Source organism: Cygnus atratus, chromosome 28 (assembly GCF_013377495.2).
Source record: "Cygnus atratus isolate AKBS03 ecotype Queensland, Australia chromosome 28, CAtr_DNAZoo_HiC_assembly, whole genome shotgun sequence".
In the NCBI taxonomy this organism is placed as follows: domain Eukaryota; kingdom Metazoa; phylum Chordata; class Aves; order Anseriformes; family Anatidae; genus Cygnus; species Cygnus atratus.
Window position 1 is genome coordinate 614,621 of NC_066389.1, and position 21,932 is coordinate 636,552.

At 67.2% G+C, this 21,932-nt stretch overlaps 2 protein-coding genes across 2 annotated transcripts in view; both read right to left on the reverse strand.

Annotated features, from left to right (window-relative positions):
- The window catches only part of INTS3 (integrator complex subunit 3), a 38,118-nt gene extending 28,861 nt beyond the window's left edge, over positions 1-9,257 (reverse strand). The window contains exons 1-5 of the mRNA XM_035567466.2: positions 9,153-9,257; positions 7,556-7,639; positions 6,379-6,462; positions 1,361-1,474; positions 1,049-1,133 (exon numbers count right to left, since the gene is read on the reverse strand). Of these exons, the coding sequence (XP_035423359.2) occupies positions 1,049-1,133; positions 1,361-1,474; positions 6,379-6,462; positions 7,556-7,639; positions 9,153-9,257 (472 nt within the window). The remainder of the gene's footprint in view (positions 1-1,048; positions 1,134-1,360; positions 1,475-6,378; positions 6,463-7,555; positions 7,640-9,152) is intronic.
- A 2,761-nt stretch (positions 9,258-12,018) lies between these two features.
- Positions 12,019-21,471, reverse strand: NPR1 (natriuretic peptide receptor 1). The gene is made up of 21 exons (XM_035567467.1): positions 20,799-21,471; positions 19,039-19,238; positions 18,627-18,740; positions 18,092-18,227; positions 17,752-17,843; positions 17,529-17,664; positions 17,352-17,436; positions 17,127-17,247; positions 16,961-17,035; positions 16,794-16,871; positions 16,602-16,706; positions 16,377-16,448; positions 16,017-16,176; positions 15,784-15,939; positions 14,800-14,968; positions 14,554-14,700; positions 13,920-14,112; positions 13,659-13,833; positions 12,534-12,632; positions 12,355-12,446; positions 12,019-12,142 (listed from the first exon to the last, which is right to left on the reverse strand). The coding sequence occupies exons 1-21, from the start codon at positions 21,469-21,471 to the stop codon at positions 12,080-12,082; spliced, it is 3,141 nt and encodes a 1,046-aa protein (XP_035423360.1). The 3' UTR covers positions 12,019-12,079.
- Positions 21,472-21,932: the final 461 nt, after the last annotated feature.

Consider the following 21,932-nt stretch of genomic DNA (forward strand, 5'->3'; position numbering starts at 1 on the left):
CAAGGCCACGAGGAGCAGAGGGCCTCCTGCGGCAGGGGCGCAGCGAACTGCTAGAGCAGGCAGGCCAAAACAATAGGGTCACAACAATTAAGGCATCGTAAACGCGGTGAGAAGTGAGACTGCGGCGTCCTTCCAGAACAGCAGGGGCCCTGAACGGGGAGGTGTAAGCAAGGGGAAACAAGGGATGCCTTCACCGATGGGTTTTTAAATGCTGTTTACGCTGTGACAACAGGGCCAGGACAGCTTGGCTCCCGCTCAGGACTCTGTCCCCTCCCTCCCTGTTCTTCCTCCCCTGAAGAGCAGACCTAGCAATTTCCAATCCAGGCTGCCCAGCCCCGCGTCACGGGCACACACAATAAAAACACAATGTCAGGTTTTATGGTGGGACATTAATTCCCCCGCAGTGGCCAGCACCAGGGCTGAGTAGGGAACACGGAAGAGGCACTGTTCCTGTGAATCCGGAAAGGCGTGTGTGCGCGCACGAGTGTGGGGTGCTCACACCAGGCCCGGTGGGAACACGCTACGGGCTTCCATACGGGCAGCGCCAGCTCCCTGCGAGAGCTACTGACTTTACACCGCATCTCTGATGAGTTACACGGCTCTTGTCATCGCACAGGTCAGAGCGGGGACCAGGGATGATGCCGGTGCTCGTGTGCAGCGTGACAGGGTGAAAGCTGGCAGCAGCAGGAACCAATTCGCTTCCTGTTCCAGCATTTGCCAGAAGCCTCTTGGCTCTCTCTGTGATTCACTCCTCGTAGAGGGTGTTGGGAGCAACAGACTCGTGAGGGTTTATCCTCTGCTCCATCCTTCCTGGAGAGATTTCCTCACCAGACAGGTTGGGGCAGGCTGAGCGCCTGCCAGCGAGCTCTGCTCCTGCCTGTCCCGGGTCCTGCGACGCGGGAAGCCTGTCCGGACCTGGCCGCGCAGCAGCCCGGGCTCTGGCTCCGATTCCAAGCGCAGCACACCACGAGCCCTGCTGCGTGCCCAGCCTGCTGGCACGAGCAGGCGGATGCAGGCAGATCCTGCTGCCTGGGAGCACGGAACCCACCTGCGATCTGCTTCATGAAGGTCATGCAGACGCCGTCCGCGCCAAGCACGCCGCTCTTCACCAGCTCCCGCAGCAGCCACACCAGCTGGAGGGGGGGAGAGATGAGCGCAGGTTCTGCCAGACCCTCCCACGACACCCCCCCACAACACCCCGGCTGCCCCCGTGGCAAACGCCACCACCACCCCGTATTTCCCTTCCACGATGTGGAGCGAAGGAGCTTGTCCCCAGGCCCCCCCAGCTCCAACGCCCCCTGCTCGTCCTCTGCCAGGCTGGCACGAGGAGGGGGGCTCTGGGGAGAAGACCTCTCCTCACCTGGGTCCGGCACGTGTCCTGCAGCTTCAGGTACTTCTCCATGAGGATCTGGTTGATCTTGTTGAGAACAATGTTCATGCCATCTCGGCTCACCAGTGCCAAGTCCCGGTAGCACTGCAGCAGAGAACGGCAGGAGATGGTTACAGATAAAGGACCACAATGGAAAACATATCGTTGTTGTTTTTTTCTTTTTAAATCAAAACCTGATTAGATAACAGCAAATAAACTGATCTCAGGGAAGAAGGAACATCAAGGCAGGCAGGCTCCGTGGCGTGACCTGAATCAGCATCCCAGGGCCAGGCCAGGCCGAGCCAATAATCCTCCGGGGCACTACAAATGACAGCTGGACGCGCTGGGTTTAACCCCGGGGGCCAAAGGTTTCGCACTCCAGAACAGACCCCGTCGGGTGGCTTACAACAACCTCCCCCGTCCCCTCATCCCAGCCCTCCCCGTGCTCTGCCACGGCTCCAGAGAGACCAATACCAGAGAGGAAAGACAGCCAACGGTCCTTGGGAAGGATCAATGAATAAACAGTCCCATCGAGATAGGGCGAGGAAGGACCTTATCGGCCAGCGGCCAGGAAAAATGCTGGCCAGAGAGCAAAGGTGCTGGCTCTCCCTTCCCCTCTGGTCAGGGCAGCAGGGGGTGGAGGGCGCCGAGGAAGTAATTTGCTAAGTAGTTCTGAACGAATGTTAATTTGCGCCGGTAAAATCATGATACTCCCGAGAGCAGGGGTCTGCTCTCTGCATCCTACTTTAGAGAGTTAATGAGGCCTCAAAAGATCCCTTTGATTAGGCTCCCCGTGCTCAGGCTTTCTCCCTCCCTTTTCCACAGAGAACCTTTTAAAGAAATAAAAACAAAACTACAACAACAACAACACAACAAATCAGAATCCGAGAGGTGCAGACTTTTTGGGGCCTCCAATTGCTTTTGAAATGCTGAAGGAGTACCCGCGCGAAGCAGAGCCAGACTCGGTGTCTCCACGCAGGCTGCTACCTGGCCAGGATCACGCATCTCCTTTGGAAGAGCAGCACATCCATCGGGAAAACGCCTGCGAGGAGGCAGCCCGGGACACAGCCAGCCTGGGATGCCAATTCCCCCGAGGTCTGCCCAGGCTCAAGGTTTTTCCTCCGTCGTTTGGAAAACACCAGCGCTGTCAGGCCCCTGCCCTGCCTGGATCCTCCTCCTCTGCTCCGGTGCGGGGTCAGGGCGACCACCCGTCGCCCCTCGCCCGTCTCTCACGGGCAGGTTCGTTTCTGCGCCCGGAGGAGCAGCAGGGAGGTGAACGCTTCGCACCTTAGCAGCTTTTCTTGGCGGTCAGGAGCTTCTGCTGCGGTCAGGGAGCTCCTTTTCTGGGTCACACACCCCTGCCCTTTGGATTTCTGGTGGCCGTGCGGGAGGTTCAGTGCCCAGCTCTGCATTTAAAGCCACTTTCAGGTCCTATGACACAGCTCAGAGCACGGATTAGCTCCCGATGGGCTGGGCTGACCCTGGCAGGCCCCAGGAGAAGGGCTGCAACGAGCAGCCAGAAGAGATGCTCCAAGGAACTCACTTCAGCGTCAGTCCCAGGAGAAGGGCATCACAACCCTGTCACCTCTGGAAGTTTGGCAGCTCTTCCTTCACCTCGCTTGCTGCAAACTTCCCCGAATGTCAAACACCGCAGAAAACCACAACACAACCCACACAAAGGACGCTCCTGATGCCTGCTCCAAAATACAACCAGAGGAGCACAAATCCCCTTTTATCAGCGTTCACGGCAGTGTCGCTTCACTGCTTGCTCAGACAGGTCCGACCGGACCCCCACCTAACAGCCTCGGGCACAAGGATGGCAGCGATAATCCAAAGAAAGGTGCTCGGAGAAAAATCCTCAGGGCTCTGCTGCCGAGGGGGCGGGGAGAGGACCTGAATTTCTCGATTATTGCCAAGGCTGCAAACAATCCATCGCCTCCTCCCCGCTGCTCTCGGCAGATCGGAGCCGCCGCTCGCGCAGGCCATTTAATTAACAGGAAGGAGCAAATGATAAATGTTTGCTTTAAATGAGGGACTGGGGGGGGGGGGGGGGGGGGGGGTGAAGAAAACAGCCACGGAGCGGAGGAGAGGCCCCCCCAGCAGCGGGGCCGCAGAGGCAGACGGCTGCCGGAGGAGGTGTCAGGAGCTGGGCTGCGGGGAGGGCTCCGTGCCCTCTGATCCCGGAGCCGAGCGTTAATTAAAGCGAGGGGTGCCAGGCGGAGGAGGGAGATGTGACACACCAGGGGCCGGCACTTGGATATTTGAAGGCGGTCAGGCGTCCCTCCTCGCAGCTGGGGGAGTTCAGCACGGCTAAGCTGCCCCGGCCGGAGCGTCAGGGCAACGAAGGGGGAGGAGGAGGAGGGCTGCGTGCCCACCGCCAGGGCCGGCCGCCGCTTCTTCGCCCCATCGGCCAGCCGCTGGGGCAGCTCGAGCCCCCTCCCGGAAAGGGAGATGCTCTAACCAACCTCCCGGGAGGAAACGGTGGCGCCTCCAGCTCCGAGCCCCAGCAGAAGCAGCCGGGGGACGGCACGGCCGCGGGGCCAGCCGAGCCCCAGCGGCGCGCGGGGGCCAGGCGCCCGCTAAGGAACGCAAGATGCCCGAGCAGATGGCACGAGATGCCTCTGCTGGCGTGCTGGGGCTGCAGCACACGCCGCACAGCCCTGCCTGGCTTCTAGGGCAACGAGCACACGAGTACCCTTGAACGTAAACACAGCCCGCTGCAGCGGTCTTGTCTTTTTTCTTTTTTTCCCTCCCCGGGCAAACCAGCGGGCTCGCGGAGGAAAGCGAAGCCTCCAGGGATTGTGCTCGATTCAGGGCAGCACCACTTCCACAGCATCCTCGCGGGGTTTGACGCTCCCCGACGCCACGCTCTCGTGTCACACCGAGGCTGGGAATCCTCCCCCAGCACCAGAGGTGCGGAGGCTGCCGCAGATGACCGGGGCTGGCCCAGGACCTGTAGCTTCTTGCTGGAGGATGGGCGCAGCTCTGCCCGTGGTGTGACGGTTTCAGAGCTCTCTCAAGAGCCCCGCAAGGTGCCCTATCTGTCGGGCAAGCGTTAACCCCTCTTGGTAGGCACGGGAGCAAAGGCAAGGAGAAAATCACCCCCGAAGCCTAGCAGAAAATCATCGACTGCCTTCCTGTCCCTGCCGTCTGGACACAGGGCAGGTGGCAACAGCAGATGACATCAGAGCCCAGCAGACTGGCAGATCCAATTACTCCCCGAGAAAAGGGCCGTGCTCCCAAGAGCAGATCTGACAAGAGCAGGAGGACCAGCCACGTCTAATTACCGTGGCCATGAGCAGCGAGCGTGCCCCCAGCCTGCCGCCTCCGAGCGCGCGGGGGTGCCTGCCAGCAGCTCGGACACGCGGAGCCAGACTGCTCGCCCCCTGCCAGAGGAAATTGCGGAGGGGAACGCGCTGGAGAGGCTCTGCTCTGCCCCTCGCAGCGCGATTGCCACGCAGACCGAGCGCTCGAGCTGGCCGGAGTCACTCTGCCTTGGCTTCCACTGCCCCGAAGCACCTGCCCTCCGCATCCTGCGCTACCCACGCTCAGCTAACGGGGTGCGGGTGCTCCCCACCAGCTGCGGTCCTGGAGGAGAGAAGAGCATTTTATTTGGCGGCTCCTGGCACCGTGCCACAGCTGCTCAGAAAGGAGATGTGCTCGGCCACGCTCTGAGATCCAGCCGGGTTCAGCCTCGCTGGGTTTGCGAGTCCGACATCTTACGTCCGGTGCACGAGGCAGAATCAGGCCGGAGCCGAAGGACAGCAGGGCGGGGGATTGTGCGAACAGGCTTCAAGGAGGCAGAGCAGAACACAGCCAGAAGGAAACCCGACCTGCACCAGCACCTGTGAGCAGTCGGGCCTAAAGACTCCCAGGAGAAGCGTGGTTTGCTTTCGAGATGTGATCTCTGGGGAGCAGAGCTGGAACTTCAGCGACAAGGAGCGTCCCGCCCAGCAGCGCCAAGCCAGCCACGCGTTCTGGGAGCTGATCTGGATCCGCGGCTTAGGCGGGGAGAGCTCTGCCCTCGCAGCAGTGATTAAATCAGGAGAGGATATTGCATGAGTCACCTTCGGTCCAGCGCAGCGCCAGGACTTAGAGAGCATCCCTGACGGCACGGCACGCCGCTAGCGCTCAGCGGCAGCCGCTGCCTTCCTGCCTTGAGTCCGCTTCAACCCTCTTCGGCTCTGCTCAACACCTGGCTGCTGAAACACATCCAAACGAGGACCCCCGGGTACCTCTTGCCACGCGCAGCCCTTCCAGCGGTGCTTTTGGTTTTCCTTTTGTGCTGCTACAACCAGGTCTGGTTCCTCCAACAGAACACCGATTGCAGCTCCCTCCCCGAGCTCCCCCATTTAGCAGCAACGCTGCCCAACCCTCCTCCAAGGTCTTCAAAACACAAAGCATTCATCTTCACGTCGGTAACTAACAGCAGTTTTAAAATCACAGTGTAGAGCAGCATTAAAAAGTTATTTAAAAATTAAACCCGGTCTGTGAAACCAAGAGAAGCGACCTGCTAATATGCAATTTTCTCCAGGAACTGGACGTGTTTCTTCTCCTCGAGAGTCTAAACGATTATTTCTGTAGGCATCTGCGCCCAGCCCCCAGCACACAAATCTGTTCCGGGCCTCCAAAGGCCAGGCAGAAGCTGAGAAAGGGTTTATGGTTTCTCGAAGACTCAGTGCTCGCCTCCCACAATGAAAAACAATTAATTCTAGGGCTGCGAAAGAACCCAGCCAAGCTCCCTTCCCTGGTGGCAGCGTCTGCATTCCCCCAGCAGCAGCTGCTGCAGCGCCTGTGCCACGTGGACGTAACAAAACCAGAAATGGTCCAAGCAGAGTCATTGCCCTGCTACAATAAACAGGGCTCGGCGCTGAGGACCGCAGCCAGGCGCCTGCTGGTGTCTGCACGAGACCAAAAACCTCCCCAGAAGCACCTCTCCGGATCCCAGGCTGCCTGGAGAGCAAAAAACCCTCGGGAAGAAACACGCGTGCGCCCGCTGCGAGCCTTACCTTCTGCGCCTGAGCAGGTTCGGTCAAGACCAGAGTGAAAAGACCCAGGCAAATCTCCTCGTGCTGGGGGGTGCCCTTGCATATCTGCGGGAGAAAAAGCACGCGCCGCCTGTGAGCAGGTCGAGGGATGTCAGAGGAGAGCAACGAGGGGAGGGAAACCTCCCTCGAGGCTGCGCAACGGGCGCTCAGCGGGGCAGCCAGCAGCCCTCGGGGAACTCGGGGCAGGAGCACAAAGGGACACGAAGTGCACGAGGCCTCCCCAGCACTGGTACACGCTGGTGAGGTTAACGCTGGGGCGAACCCCTCGCGGCACAGAGAGCCTTCCAGGGATTTTGGCGGCACCGTCGGAACAAAATGCCCCGAACCCAGCAGATCAGGAGCCCGGCAGGAGCCCCGAGCCCTCTCCTGCTGCTGGGGACCTGTGGGGGCTCTCTCCTTACAGCCTCCTACAGCCCGTTCATCCTCGTGGGACAGCCTTTCATAGGTTCCAAGCCTTGGGTCCAGCCTGGGTCGCCAGCTTTTTCCCCCATTAAGGGGGAGGCAACGTTTTACCACTGATTCCAAGAGCCCAAGGTGTTCTGGGGAGGAAAAAACACAACTAACAAGTCAGGGAGCCCATTAAGATGTCACACGACAGTTCTCCTTATACGGTAACGTCTGCAGCCCGCTGGCAAGTATTTTAAGCCGAGGCAGAGTTAGAAATAAATGCTCCATCCTTCACCAGAGGGACTGAACCTGCCCTTTCCAGCGGGCTGGAGCCTGGCTGTTTGGAGGCCAAGAAAAAGCTGACCCGAGCAGTGCAGGAGGACAAAAATACCCGAGAAATGCCAACACCAGGAGCACGTGCACAGAGCCGCGGGCGTGCGCGGCGCTCGCACGCTGGCAGGGACGCACTCGGCGAGAGCTGCACCCCGGCTCGGCTCCCAAAACGCGCCGCCGGACGAGGATGAGAGCGCCGCCGTTTTGCCTTTTCACCGCAATAGCTCTGAGAATCCTCGACAGGTCGAGGACAGGGAGAAGGCAGGCAGGCTCCATCCCCCAGCCTCTTAACGCCCGCCTGCTCTTTGTGCTCGCTCCCAGGCGGCGCGCGGCCTCTCGGAGACGTGCGGGGGCACAACGCACCCCGAGCGATTTCTGCCGGGCAGGACCTCTCGTCCGCCCAGGAGGCGACACTTACGTGAGCGTTGAGGGCATCGTTGGCCTCCCTCTCCGACAGCCCGCTGGTCAGCGACGTGACGATGCCCACGCACCTCTCCAGCCTCTGAAACAGATGAGAGCCAACGTCAGGGCTGGGCCCAAAACCCAGCGAGCCCCCAAACCCCCCGCCGGCCGGGGAGGCGACCGCTTTGGGGACCCAAAGAACCCAAAAGTGAATGTTCTCGTTCAGCGATGGTAATTCTGATGTCATTTAGACCCGAGGCCGAGGCGCAGGCTGATTCGTAGGAGCTCCCTCCGAGCAGGAGCCACAGCCCGGCACGGCCACGCCGCAGCAGCCCTGGGTCTCTGCAAGGCCCCTCGCCGCCGCTCGGCAGCCTGGAAACCTGCTGCTGGAGCTGCTCGGCGCCCGCGGGAGTTCTGGCCGAGAACAGAGAGCAGCAGCGGGTGTTTGCAGGCAAGCAGCCCCGGTCGTGAAGCGATGGGAGGCCACCCCAACACGCGGTACTTCGTGAGAGCGCGCGGCAGAACCTTCCGCTCCACTTGAGAAATCGGGAGTGGTTTTTTTTAGCAGGGTTTTTGCAAGTTATTTCTCCTGGAGCCGATGGCTTTGGCTGCTTCGGAGCTATCCCTGAGCAGCCCAACGCAGCCCCTGCGCCGCCTCCCCCGGCACGTGCCGAGCCCACCGACGGCTCCCACGCGGCTCCGCGCGCCGGAGGAGATCGGCTCCCGCAGGCACGGCAGAACGCGGCGGGGGCAGCGGGGCTCGGCCGCCCCTCCCGTGCAAAACCCGAGGCCCGGTGGCAGGAACGTGGCCCTGGTGGCCGCGGGGACAAGCAGGGAACGTGGCGTAAGGCGGGCAGGCAGGCAGGTTCCCAGGAGGTTATCACTGCGCGGGCACCTCTTGATTAAAACGCAAGCCGGGCGCACAGATTCGGGGCCTGATTAGCGACTCCTTTGCATATCAAAGGGGCTGCGGAGAAGACGCTGTTGAGACGGGGGTCAACAGTTGTGCAATATGAAAGAAGATGTACTGGTCAGTAAGGCGGGGATAATGCCTTTGTGGGGCGGGCTTTGTTCGAGGCCCGGCGCCGGCATTATGCGGGAGCAATGGGGCAAAACCCATGAAAATCCCCGCTCTAAAGCGGACGAATTCCTTGAAAGGGAGGACAAGACCCCGCGGCTGAGAGACAGCGCCAGGAAAAACCCCGGTGCGAAGTAAGACAACTCGTTGGCGGGTAATGCAGCCAGTGAGCCACCAGGAGAGCCTCGCGAGGAAGTCCAGCGCCAGACGAAGCCTTTGATCCCAGCCCCGCCGACGGGATCGGGGCTCGGCGTTCGCTTCTGGGGCCGAGCGGGAGGCAGCAGCCCGCTGCTGCCAGGCTGTTTGAGAACCCAATTTCTACCTCGGAGCAGTTTCAGCAGCTCACGTCCCAGCACCGAGCTCTACCGAGCCCCCTGGCCATCCGAGAGGACAATTTCTCCGCGCCAACACCGGGGACGAGATGTTTTTGACGAGCTCCAGCCCTCCCAGGCACCTCGCTCTGCCAGACAGACGTGCCCAACCCGCAGCCCCCAGCCCCGGGAAGGCTGCGGGAGACTTTTCCCGAGCGCGGCACCTTCGAAACCTTGACGCGCGGCAACCACACGTGGCTCTCCCCGTGCTCCGTTTCCCGGCGGCTGGAGCTCGAACACGAGAAACAAACCCGTGGCCCTAAGTCCATCGGCGCTGCCACGCTCGGGAGCGCGAACGACGCCCGAGCTCGTTTCTTCGCGCTGAGCTTTTTGCTGGAAACGTGACTTCCTCGCGGGGCAGGAGGCAGGCAGGAGGCAGAACCCAGGAGAACTCTCTGGAAGCCCTCTCGTTCCGGACGAGCCTCGGACCCCGCTGGGAAGGCTCCGTGCAGACCTGGCCGGGCCCCGCCGAGCGCGTGGAGGGAACAGAAACACGCCGCCCGGGGACGGGGCCGGACCTTGGGACCGAGCCGTTCCCGTCGCCACCCTGTTTTTCCCCCTAAAACCCAAAGCCAGCGGGATTTCTCTTCCCCGATCCGTGCTGCTTCGGGAGCTTCGGCCCCGCTGGTTCCCACCACGCAATAAAGACCCGGCCCCCCCCGCACCCCCAGCTGCTTGGAGGGCACACAGGGGCCCCGCGCTGCCTCGGGGACGGTCCCGGGGCTCCCCCCGAGCACCGGGGGTGAAGCAGAGGGGCCGGGGGGGGGGAGGTGCAGGGCTCCCGGGGGGGCTCCTCCCCAGCCCCCGGTGGTCCTGGGCAGACCCCAACCCCTGCTCACCCCCAACCCCCCCGGCTTCACGCCCCAGGGGAGCTGGGGGGGGGGGCGGGGGGGCACGGCTGTAAATGGGGGGCTGAGAACGGTGTCGGGGGGGGGTGCTGGGTGTGGGGGGGTGCTGGGTGTGGGGGGGTGCTGGGTGTGCCCCCTGCCCGCTGCCCACCCACTGTCCCCCCCCCCCCAGCCCCCCGGGCACCTACCTCCTCCAACTCATCCTTGGCATCCAGAAGAGTGGAGACCAGCAACTTCCCTCCTCCTCCTCCTCCTCCTCCTCCTGCCGCTCCCCCCTTCCCCTTCTGCAGCTCCATGGCTGCCGGGGGGGGGGCCCCTAACGAGGGGGCGGGGGGGGCCTACCGGGAGGTGGGGGGGGGGGGCTCACCCGACAGCAGCAGCCCCCCCTTCAGCCCCCCGTGCAGAGCCCAGCGGTGCCCCCGCCCTGCCCCTCCTCGCCGGGGGGTGTTTTGTTTTTGTTTTTTTTTGGGGGGGGGGGGGGGGGGGGGGGGGCGCTGAGGGCGGAACTCCCCCGGGAGCCCCCCCCGCTCCTGCACCGGAGGGGGGGCGGCGGCGAACCGGGAGGTGGGGGGGGGGGGGGGGGGGGGGGGGGGCACCCCCGGCCCGTGGGGACACGGGGGGGGGGGGGGCACGGGGGGCGGCGCACACACGGGGGGGCTGCTCTTCGACCAGGCCTCGGCCCCCCCTGCGGGCTGTGGGGGCACCGGGAGGGCACCGGGGGGCGCGGGGCGGAGGCTCCCGGTGAGCCTCGGGGGCACAAGGCCCCGGCGAGTGGGGGGGGGGGCCGGGGGGGGGGGCTCGGGGATCCGAGGGCGGCCGGGGGGGGGTCCGGGAGCGGGGGGAGGGCGGCGGCTCCGCGCCCCCCGCCCAGCGCCACCGGCCGGAAGTCACCGGGAGAGGGACGGGAGGGCCCGGCGGGAAGAGGAAGAGCCCGCCGCCGGAAGCGCCCGCCCCCACGGCCGGCAGGCCAATGGCGGTGGAGAGCGGGGTTTGAGTGGCAGCGCGGGGAGGAGGCGAGAAGGGGCGGGGCCGCGCGCGGAGGGGCGGCCAATGGGGAGGAGGGGGCGGGGCCGAGCCGCGCGCGAGCCCCGCCCACTACTGGGGGGGCGCCGCGGGGTGAGCCCGGGGGGGGGGCACGGCCGGGACCCCCGGGACCCCCCCGGGATCTGCGGGACCCCCGGGACCCCCAAACCCAACCCAGGGCGGGCACGGACGGGCCCCCCCCCGAGACCCCCGGACCCTCCCGGGCCCCACAACACCCCCCGACACCTCCGGGACCCCCCCCGGACCCCCAAACCCCCCCGGGACCCCCCCAGGGCAACCCCCCCGGAACCCCCCCAGGGCGGGCTCAGCCGGGACCCCCCCGGGACCTCCGGGACCCCCAAAGCCCCCCCGGACCCCCGGGACCACCAAACCTCACTCAAAGTGGGCATGGATGGGACCCCCCCGGGACCCCCTGGGATCCCCAACCCGCCTCGGGACCCCCCCCAACACCTCCCTGCAACCTCCCCCCCCGTGGACACCCCCCCCCAGGCCGTCAGCACCCCACATCCCCCCCCCAGACACCCCCACACCCCAAAACTCGCTGCCTGGGGTGCCCCCCCCCCCCCCCACTCCGAGCCCCCTCCCCAAATTCGAGCTGCCCTGCAAAGATTTGGTGCAGGGGACGCTGGGGGGGGGGAGGGGGGGCGTGGGGGGGGGGGGCATGGGTGGCACCAAGGTGCAGGGGACACCCAGCGCCCCCCTGGGAGGGTGACATGGGGTGGGGGAAGGACACCCAGTGCCCCCCCCCCCCCCGAAGGAGGACATGGGGGGGGGGGCTCCCAGTGCCCCCCTGGGAGGGTGACATGGGGTGGGGTGGGGGGGACACCCAGTGCCCCCCCCCCCCCCCCCCGGAGCAGAGGACACCCAAGCACCTGCGCACACACCAGCTTTATTACAAAAATCCGAGCTCCATCGCTCCCGTCCCGCCGCCCGGAGGGGGGGGGGGGGCACCGACCCCTACCCGGGGCACGGGGCCATCCCCGTGTCCCCCCCCCCACGGCCACCGCCTGCTCCTCCGTGCCCCATCCCGGCCGATGCCCCCGCCGGGCTCGGGGTGCCCCCACCCGCGGAGCAGTCGGGGTTCAGCCTCAGCAGCGGGCCCCCCCCCCCTGTGTGGCCCCAGCCTGGGGTGGGGGGGGGGGACACACGGTGGCAGCGGTGCCGGCCCCGTGGGGGGGCTCTGGGTGCGGTGGGGGGGGTCAGCCCCGGGTGCTGCTCCCGCGCTCCCCCAGCAGCCAGTACGTCCTCACCTTGCCCTTGCCCTGCGGGAGAGGAGGGGGTCGGGGGGGGGGGGCTGGGGGGGGGGCACGGTGGGTGGGATGGGGGGGGGGAAGGGGGTGCAGGGGGCACCCATCGCCCAAGGGGGGCTGCAGGACACGGATGCAGATGGGGACCCAATTCGGGGGGGGGAAGCGCATGGGGGACCCCGCTGGGGGGGGTCCTCACTGGGGGGGGGGGGGGGGCCGGGGCTCACCTTCATCTCCACGTCCCCCCGCAGCTCCAGCTCGAAGCAGCCGAACTCCTCCAGCACGGCCTTGGTCACCGCCGAGATGTGGATCTTCAGGGCTGGACGGAGGCGGCCCCGTCAGCACCCATGGGTGCCCGGACCCCCCCCTCAGCCCCCCACCCCCACCCCGGCCCCGCTGCCTTCACCTTCCCCGTTGGACTCCATGCGCGAGGCCGTGTTCACCGTGTCCCCGAAGAGGCAGTACCGGGGCATCTTCAGACCCACCACACCGGCGCAGACGGGCCCTGCGTGACCCCCAGTGAGCCCCCCCGTGGCCCCCAGCCCTGTCCTGGCTCTCCCCCCCCCCCCCCCCCCCCCCACTGGCTCTGGCCCCTGGTGGCCCCCTGGGTGCTGGTGTCACCTCCGCCCCTGTCCCCCGGGTCCATGTAGGTGCTGGGTGCCCCCCAGCCCCGTTGGGTGCCCCGTGCCCCCACCTCTGCTGGCCTGTGGGGGGCCGGGGAGCCCTCATCCCCAGTGACCCGCGTGGGTGCCGTGTCCCTGTCCCCACCCCGCAGACCCCCGGGTATGCCGTGTCCCCGTCACCATCCCTGCCGAACCGTCTGGGTGCCACGTCCCCAGTCCCACCCTTTTGATGCACGTGGGTGCCACGTCCCTGTCCCCATGCCCACTGACCCACGTGGCTGACGTGTCCCCATGCCCACCCTTTTGACCCACGTGGGCACCCCGTCCCTGCGCCGCTGACCCGTGTGGGTGCCACATCCCCATCTCCATCCCCACCAATCCACGTGGGTGCCATGTCCCCATCCCCATCCCTGTCCCCGCGCCACTGACCCACATGGGTGCCACGTCCCCATCCCTACTGACGCACAGGGATGCCACATCCCCATCCCCATCCCCACCGACCCACATGGGTGCCACATCCCCATCCCCGTCCCCACCAACCCACAGGGATGCCACGTCCCCATCCCCATCCCTGTCCCCACCGACCCACATGGGTACCATGTCCCCATCCCCATCCCCACCAACCCACATGGGTGCCACGTCCCTGTCCCCATTCCCACTGACCAACATGGGTGCCACGTCCCCATCCCTGTCCCCATCCCTACTGACCCACAGGGATGCCACATCCCCATCCCCGTCCCCACCAACCCACAGGGATGCCACGTCCCCATCCCCATCCCTGTCCCCACCAACCCACATGGGTACCGTGTCCCCGTCCCCACTGACCCACATGGGTGCCGTGTCCCCATCCCTGTCCCCACCGACCCACACGTGTGCCCTGTCCCCACCCCCGTCCCCGTCCCGCTGACCCGTGTGGATGCCGATGCGCAGCTTGAGCTGCTGCTGCGGGCGGTGGCGGATCTTGAAGGAGCGGACGGCGTCCAGCAGCGCCAGCGCCATGCGGGCCACCTCGCGGGCGTGCAGCTTCCCGTTGCGCACCGGCAGCCCCGACACCACCATGTAGGCGTCCCCGATGGTCTCCACCTGCGGGGACGGCGGCAGGCCGTGGGGTGCGCCGCCGGCTCCGGGGGCGCCCCGGGATGGGGGGCGCGGCGGGCGCGCGCCCTCACCTTGTAGACGTCGAAGTTGTCGATGATGGCGTCGAAGCAGGTGTAGAGGTCGTTGAGCAGCGTCACCACCTGCATGGGGGTGCTCTCGGCCGACAGCGCCGTGAAGCCCACGATGTCGCTGAAGTAGATGGTGACGCTGTCGAAGGCCTCCGCCTGCACCGTCTCGCCCCGCTTCAGCTGCTCCGCCACCGAGCTGGGGGTGCGGGGGGGTTGGGGTGAGGGGGGGCGCAGCCCCCAGACGCCTCCCTGGTGTCCCCAGCCCTGAGCTGTGTTGGGGTCCTGGGGAGCTCCAGGCTGCTGAGCTGCCCTGAACCGCTTGGGGGTCCTGGGGGCACCCCAAATTGTGAGCCATGGCAGGGGGGGGAGGGAATGGGGGGGTCCCCAGTGCTTCTGGTCACCTCCAGCCCCAAGCCACGGGGGGGCTTTGGGGTCTCCAGGTTATCCCCAGGTCCTCTTATCACCCCCAAGCCTTAGGGGAGCCTTGGGACCCCCAGCCCCTCCAAGCACCCCCAACCACCCACATCACCCACAGGGAAAACACTGGGGGAACAGGCAGGAGGTGCTGGCGTGGTGCCCCAGGGTGCTCGATGCCGGGGGGGTTACAGACACCCCCGGCCCCCACCCTGGAGCTCACTGGGGCAGGATCTGGTAGAGCAGAGCCTCGGCTTTCCGCTTCTCCTCCAGGTAGGCCTGGGTGCGCTCCTCCACCAGCTCCTCCAGGTTGTTGGCGTACTGCTCCATGCGCGACAGCAGGTTGTCCAGGATGTTGCTGCTGCTCTCCCTGTGGGCAGGGGGTCAGCGCCCGCGGGGGGGGGACACGTTGGGGACCACCTGGCTCCCGGGGGGGGTGGGGGGTGGGCACAGCGGGAGGTGCAGGCACCTGTTGAACTTGCGGAGCTGGACCTTGATCTGGTTGAAGTCGGGGCGCTCCAGGACGTCCTCGGCCCAGCAGTGCTGCATCAGCTGGCCCAGCTCCTCCAGGTGGCACCCCACGCTGGCCGAGGGGCGGAAGCTGGGGCGCTCGCCGCTCTTCACCCGCTCGATGATCTCTGCGGGGCATGCACTCGTCAGCAGGGCCGGCACCCAACAGTGGCTCCAAGAACCCATCAGCAGGTCCATGACCCCACAGCAGTGGGTCCAAGCACCCATCACAGCAGGTCCCAGCACCCATCACAAGTCCAAGCACCCCACAGCAGGTCCAAGACCCCATAGCAGCAGGTCCAAGAACCCCATAACAAGTCCAAGACTGCATAGCAGGTCCAAGCATCCATTGCAGTAGGTCCAAGACCCTATAGCAGGTCCCAGCACCCATCACAAGTCCAAGCACCCATTGCAGCAGGTCCAAGCACCGCACAGCAAGTCCAAGACCCCATAGCAGATCCAAGACCCCATAGCAGCAGGTCCAAGGACCCATAACAGCAGGTCCAAGGACCCGTAACAAATCCCAGCACCCCATCGCAGGTCCCAGCACCCCATAGCAGTGGGTCCAAGCACCCATCACAACAGGTCCCAGCAACCCATAGCAAGTCCAAGACCCCATAGCAGGTCCAAGACCCTATAACAGGTCCCAGCATCCCATTGCGGCAGGTCCAAGCACCCATCAGAGCAAGTCCAAGACCCCATAGCAGGTCCCATCACCCCATCCCAGGTCCAAGCACCCATCACAAGTCCAAGCACCCATCAGAGCAGGTCCAAGACCCCATAACAGGTCCCATCACCCCATCCCAGGTCCCAGCACCCATCACAGCAGGTCCAAGACCCCACAACAGGTCCCAGCACCCCATCCCACATCCCAGCACCCATCGCAACAGGTCCAAGCGCCCCTCAGCACCTCCCCGGCGCCGTCACCCCAACCCCTTCCCACCTTTGGGGCTCAGGTCCATGCCCTCCACGTAGAAGACGCCGTTGCGCAGGGCGATCTCTTGCAGGATGATGCCGAAGCTGTACACGTCACCCTTCTGCGTGCCCCGCGCCGGCGGCGCCTCCATCCGCAGCAGCTCGGGCGCCGTCCACAGCTTCTCTGCGGCACCAGGGACGGGGTCGGGCCGGGCAGGGACCCCAGGGACGGGGACGGCAGGGCACGGGGGCGCTGCTCACTGGCGAAGAGCGCGTGGGAGTCCTCGCCGTCGGGGGCCGCGCGGAAGCTCTCCAGCCCGTAGTCGGTGATCTTCAGCACGAAGCGGCTGTCCACCACGCAGTTGGAGGACTTGAGGTTCCCGTGGGACACGATGACGCCGTTGTGCAGGAACTGCATCCCCTGGATGGGTGGATGGGTAGATGGGTGGATGGTTGGTTGGTCAGACAGATGGACGGATAGATGGATGGGTGGGTGGGTGGATGGATGGATGGTTGGGTGGTTGGATGGATGGATGGGTAGATGGGTGGGTGGATGGGTGGAGGGCACTCAGACCCAGTTCCCCCGCCCCGCGGAGACCCCCGTGGGAAGCAGCTCGTTACCTTAACGATGTCATGGGTGAGGGAGTAGCGGAACATCCAGTCCAGCGTGATGCTCTCATTCTCCAGGATGTCCTGGGGGTGCAGGGGGGTCACCTCGCTGCTCTACCCCACCCCGAGCAGCCCCACGGGGCGATGCAGCCCGAAGGCAGGGTGCTGGCCCCGTGTAGCCCCGACGCTGGGTGACGGGCTCCTATCGGGGAGGGATAGGAGGGACCCCGCTGGCACCTGGAGGCTCCCGCGGGGGCAGTACTCAGTCAGGATGCAGATGTTTGGGGGGTCGGTGCAGGCGCCGATGAAGCGGGTCAGGTGCTCGTTTTGGACGTCCCGCATCTAGGGGACAGCGGGCTGTGGGGCCGGGCTCTGCCCCGCTCCGGGGACCCAGCCCCGCGCCCTGTCCGCCCCCCCGGCTCCACCTACATGCTTCAGCTCGAACAAGACCTTGCGCGTCAGCTCGATCCGCTTGCGGTTGAGGTGCTTCACGGCCACCAAGTTGCCCTGGGGGCAGGCGAGGTGGTGGGTGCTGGGTGGGTGGGGAGCACCCGGTGGGGTGGTGGGTGCCCGGCCCCGCTCCCGTGCCCCCACACCTTGTAGTACGCCGTCTTGGCGTAGACCTGGAACTGCCCCTCTGCGGTCATCAGCGAGCCGTAGTTGGAGCCCCTCTGCAGGAAGCACGCGGGGTGAGCTCATCCCTGTGCCCGTCCCTGTCCCCACTGTCGGGAGGGGGGGTCTGGGGACGTTTTGGGTGCTCACCAGCGAGAGCGTGAGCTTGCTCCCGGCGCTGCGCAGATGCTTCTCCAGGCTGCTCATCTGCACGTCCTCCCAGCGGATGCGCCACAGCTCGGCCGCCAGCTCCTTCTCCAGCTGCAGCTTCCTGCAAGCGGGAGGGCAGGATGAGACCCCTGGAGGTCCCCCAACCCCCTGGGGCACACAGCACCGCGGGGGCCACCCCCTCCCTCCCCAGCCCGGTACCCGCACCTGTAGATGAAGAAGGAGATGATGGTGATGGCCAGGAGGATCAGGCTGACCACGAGGGACAGCACCTCCAGGGTGCTCAGGCTGGCTGCGGGGCGAGAGGAGGGCGGTGAGGGGCTCGTGGGTGCCCCAGCCCCTGCCCCGACAGGGGTCTCCCCCCGCCGACCCCCCGCCGCTCACCCTTGCGGCACTGCGGGTCGCTGTTGTCAAAGCCGCAGGGGGGGACGTCGGAGGGAACCTTGTTCCCCGGCCAGTGGATCTCGCGGCCCGGCACCATGTGGATCTTCTTGGTGGTGCCGTTGTAGTTGGCCACGATCTGGGATGGGGACGAGACGCGGGTGGGACGAGGCCCCCGGTAGCCCCCTGGGGACCGAGGTGGCCCCACGCTGGGGCTGGCTCTCACCTGGAAGTCACCGCGCACCGGGTCCATGTCCCACAGGGAGTAGTCGCTCTCTCGGTCCCCGTTCTCGTCGATCTTCAGGAAGCCGGTGACGCCTGGGGACGGAGGGCGAGGGGCTCGGGGACAAGCCAGGGACCCCAGCCAGGGGACGGGGCACGGGGCCAGCGCTGGCGGGGATGGTGGCTCCATCGTGCCCCGGGCTGTAAATCTCCATCCCGCTGGCTCCGATCCCAAAATACCAGCCTGGGAGCGTGGCGGGCGGGCAGCACCCAGCCCTGCTGGGGCCGGGCACAAGTCTGGGTCCAGGATGGGGCTGGGGACAGGACGGGGACAGGACGCCCACCGTAGAAGGTGCGGTTCCACATCTGGCGGGTGATGGCGGAGGCATTGGTGATGGAGCCGCCCCGCTCCAGCGTCTCGTTGACAGCCTGGGCGTAGAGCAGCACCCCGTCGTGGAAGGCGGCCGCGATGAAGTTCATCTGGGGGCACGGAGCTGGCTGGGGACAGGGCACAGCCGGGGACCCGCATCCTCTTGTCCCCAGCAGCCCCAGGTCATCCTGCACCCCCTCATCCCCAGCAGTCCCGGCTCCATCCCGTGTCCCTTTGTCCCCAGCTCCCTCCCATGTCCCCTTTTTCCCCAGCTCCATCCCCTGTCCCTTTGTCCCCAGCTCCATCCCCTGTACCTTTGTCTCCGGCTCCATCCCCGTCTCCACCTATTGTCCCCAACGTCCCCAGCTCCATCCCATGTCCCTGTGTCCCTGCCTCCATCCCCTGTCCCCCTGTACCCAGCTCCATCCCACGTCCCCAGCTCCACCGCTGTCCCCCAGCAGCCCCATCCCGTGCCCCCCACCTTTCCCAGCCCTGTCCCCGTGCCCTACTAAGCCGTCCTTCATGGTGTAGTTGAAGTGGGTGAGCGCCTCCTCCTTGAGCCGGGCCAGGAAGGGCCGGTACTCGGGGTTTTCGGGCTCCTTGTAGGTGATGATGGTGACGGCCTGGGGCGGGGGCGAGCAGTTGGCAGCGGGGACGGGGACCCTGCCCGCTCCCCTCCGTTATGGGGTCCCCCAGGTCCCAGGGGCCGGGGCAGGCTGGCTTCGTGCTGCGCCTATTAATAGCTCCGGGCAGCGCTGGAGCCGGGACCTGGGGAAATTAATCTCGCTTCCTTCCTCCTCCGGGGCTGCCAGCAGGGAGCGGGCGGGCAGGGGAGGCTGGGGCAGCTCCGGCACTCGCGTGAGGGAGAAGAGGACGCACGCGGGGGGTCCCTGCCCGCGCGCAGCACCCGGGGGTGCTCACCTCAAAAGCTTGCCGGGCGCTGGCGTCGTCGCGGTCACCCCGCTTCCAGGGCCGCTGGGGCTCGGGGAAGTGGCTGCCCTGCAGGCTGGCCCCGAAGATGTCGATGTAGAAGAAGGCGTAGTCGCCGCGGGTGAGCCCCTCGCGCCAGGCTTGCAGCATCAGCTCCCGCAGCGTGTCCGGCGCGCAGCACACGTAGACAACTGCGCGGGGCGAGACCGCTTATGGCACCGGACCCCCACCGTGGGTGGTGAACCCCAAACGGGGACGGTGACCTCAGCCCAGCACCCCGAGTCCCTCCACGCCTGGGTCTGGATTTGCAGCAGCCGGACCGGCAGCGATAATTAGGGCGATTTAATAACAGCCCCGTCCTGTTATCAGACCCGAAGGTCCCCCACCCCGCAGCAGGGGACGTGCCTTGGGCTGTGCCAGCCAGCAGGGACTGGGGGCTGCTGCGCCCTTGGGGGGCACCAAGCGGGACACTGGGGGGAGCGGGGGTCCTGCGCCTGCTGCCTGCCTGCGTGCCCCCGCTGGGCCCTGCCCGAGGTTTCCTGTTTTCCTGACTCCGTTTCCTCCTCCGCACGGCCCAGATCGACGGCCGAGATTTATTTGCCGGGACCCCGGTGGGTGCCGCTGCCCCGCACCCCCTGTCCGCTCCCCCCAGCAGCACCCTGGAGTGCTGCCCGGCGTCACCGGGCTGCCACCGCCAGGTCCCCAGACAGCACCCAGCGGGGACAGCGGGGTCGGGCGGACGTCGCCCGCCGCTGCCAGCCCCTGGAGCCGCCGTTCCCGGGGGGAGGGGGGGGGCGCCCAGACGGCTCCGGCCCGGCGGGAGCGGGGGGCTGGTGCCCCGGCCATGCCAGCCCCGGGCAGGCGGCGCCCCCGGAAAGCGGGTGGCAGCGGGGGGGGCCCTGCCCGGGCCGCGCTCCAGGGCTGGCCGGTGCCCAGCGCCCCGCCGGGGGGGCTGCGTGCAGGGCCGGGGCGCTGCGGGTGTGCGGCGTGCCCACCCGTGCCCACGCGTGTCCGGCCGTGCATGGGGCTGTGCACACGTGTGTGGAGCCCCGCACGCCCGCGCCCCCCCTGCACAGCCCCATGCCCCGTGCTCCCCGCGGGGGGGGCTCCGCACGCACCCGCACACAGCCGGGCAAAGCCGTGATCAGCAAGGTCGGGCTGGGAGCACCCCTGGGGAGCCGCAGACACCCGTGGGGAGCCGGGGGCACCCGTGGGGAGCTGGGGGCGCCCATGGGGGGCCGTGGACAACCGTGGGGAGCTGGGGACACACGGGAGAAGCTGGGGACACCCGCGGGGAGCCACGGACCCTGGGGAGCTGTGCACGTCCGAGGGGAGCCGCACGCACCCTTGGGGAGCCACGAACGCCCTTGAGGAGTCGCGGACACGCGAGGGAACCTGCGCCCGGCAGTGGCGAGCCGCGCACGCCCTTGGGGAGCCGCGCAAGACCCTGGGGAGCCGTGCCCGGCTCTGGGGAGCCACGGACACTCATGGAGAGCCGCGGACACCCGAGGGGAGCCGTGCCCGGCTGCGGTGAGCCGCGCACGAGCCTGGGGAGCCAGGAACACCTGTAGAGAGCCACGAACACCCTTAGGCAGCCGTGCCTGGCCGTGGGGAGCCGTGGCCACCTGAGGGGAGCCGTGCCCAGCCGTGCTGAGCAGCGTACGGCCCCGGGGAGCCCCGGACACGCGTGGGGAGCCGCGGGCACCTGAGGGGAGCCGCGCCCGGCCGTGCCCCGCCACCCCCGCACTCACTGCGCCCCTTCTGCTTGATCTCCTGGATGATGAAGGAGTAGTTGCCCTTGTCGCGGAACACCACGTCCATGACGGTGAGGTTGCGCAGCGTGGGCAGCTGGACGTAGAGCCCCTCGGCGGCGAAGAAGTACGGCCGGTCGTCCAGCTTCTCGTCCCAGTAGACCAGCAGGGCGCGGCGGGTCCAGTTGAAGCGGCGGTGGAGCTGCACGCCCAGCTCGCCCAGCTTGCGGTGGCTCGGCCCGGCGCGGGTGGTGAGCCCGAATTCCTCCCGCTTGTCGTCGAAGCCGTGCGCCTCGGCCCCCGCCGTCACCAGCGGCAGCCGCCAGTGGCTGGTGAACCGCGCCACGGGCGCCGCCGTGTACACGCAGCCGGGCCCCACGAAGGCGGCGGGGTGGTGGGCGAGCCGCAGGTCGACGGCGGCCAGCGGGGCGGCCATCTCGGAGCACACCCCGTGCCGGTCCTCGCTGCTGCCGAACACCCAGCGCAGCGTGTGGCCGGCCAGCAGGTCGGCTCGCCCGTTGACGGCGGCGGCGGCCAGGCGAACGGCCGGCCCCACGCGCGGCCATGCCCACGGGTAGCTCACGTTGCGCTCCGGCAGCACCACCGCCAGCGTCAGCGCGGCCGCCCGGCCGCCCGGCCCCGCGCCGCACAGCGCGGCCAGCACCGCCAGCATCGCTCGGCCGCCCGCCGCCAGCGGCTCCCCGCGGCGGGCTGAGCCCTTCCTGGCCCCCCCCCCCCCGCCCCCCCCCTCCCGGGCCGGTGACAAAGGGCTGCTCCCAGCCACCGCCGGTAACCCCTTCCTGCCCGGCCCCGCGGCACCGAGGGGTTCCTCGCAGCCCGGACCTCCCCACACTCCCCCACCCCCCACCCCCCCACCCCACGCGGGAGCGGGAGCCGCGCGGATCCACGCGGCGGGGCGCGGGGTGCGGGAAGCGCAGCGCTCCGCCACGCCGCGGACACGGGTGGGACACCCAGCGGCTTCCCCGACGGCCCCAGCGCCGGGCAGGGCGGCGCGGAACGCCCCGAACCCCCCCCTCCCCCCCGGGGCGCGGCGTGGCCGTGGGACCCCCCCCACTCCTCCGGGTGCCGGCCCCCGTCCTGCCCCCCCCCCCCCACGTCTCCCACGCCGCGGCG

Coding starts and splice junctions, on each gene's coding strand:
- NPR1 (XM_035567467.1), bottom strand. CDS start 21,471: ATGCTGGCGGTGCTGGCCGCGCTGTGCGGCGCGGGGCCGGGCGGCCGG. Junction 16,707..16,793: donor TCTTGTTCGAGCTGAAGCAT/GTAGGTGGAGCC, acceptor GCTGTCCCCTAG/ATGCGGGACGTCCAAAACGA. Junction 14,701..14,799: donor CAGCTCCGCAAGTTCAACAG/GTGCCTGCACCT, acceptor CCCTGCCCACAG/GGAGAGCAGCAGCAACATCC.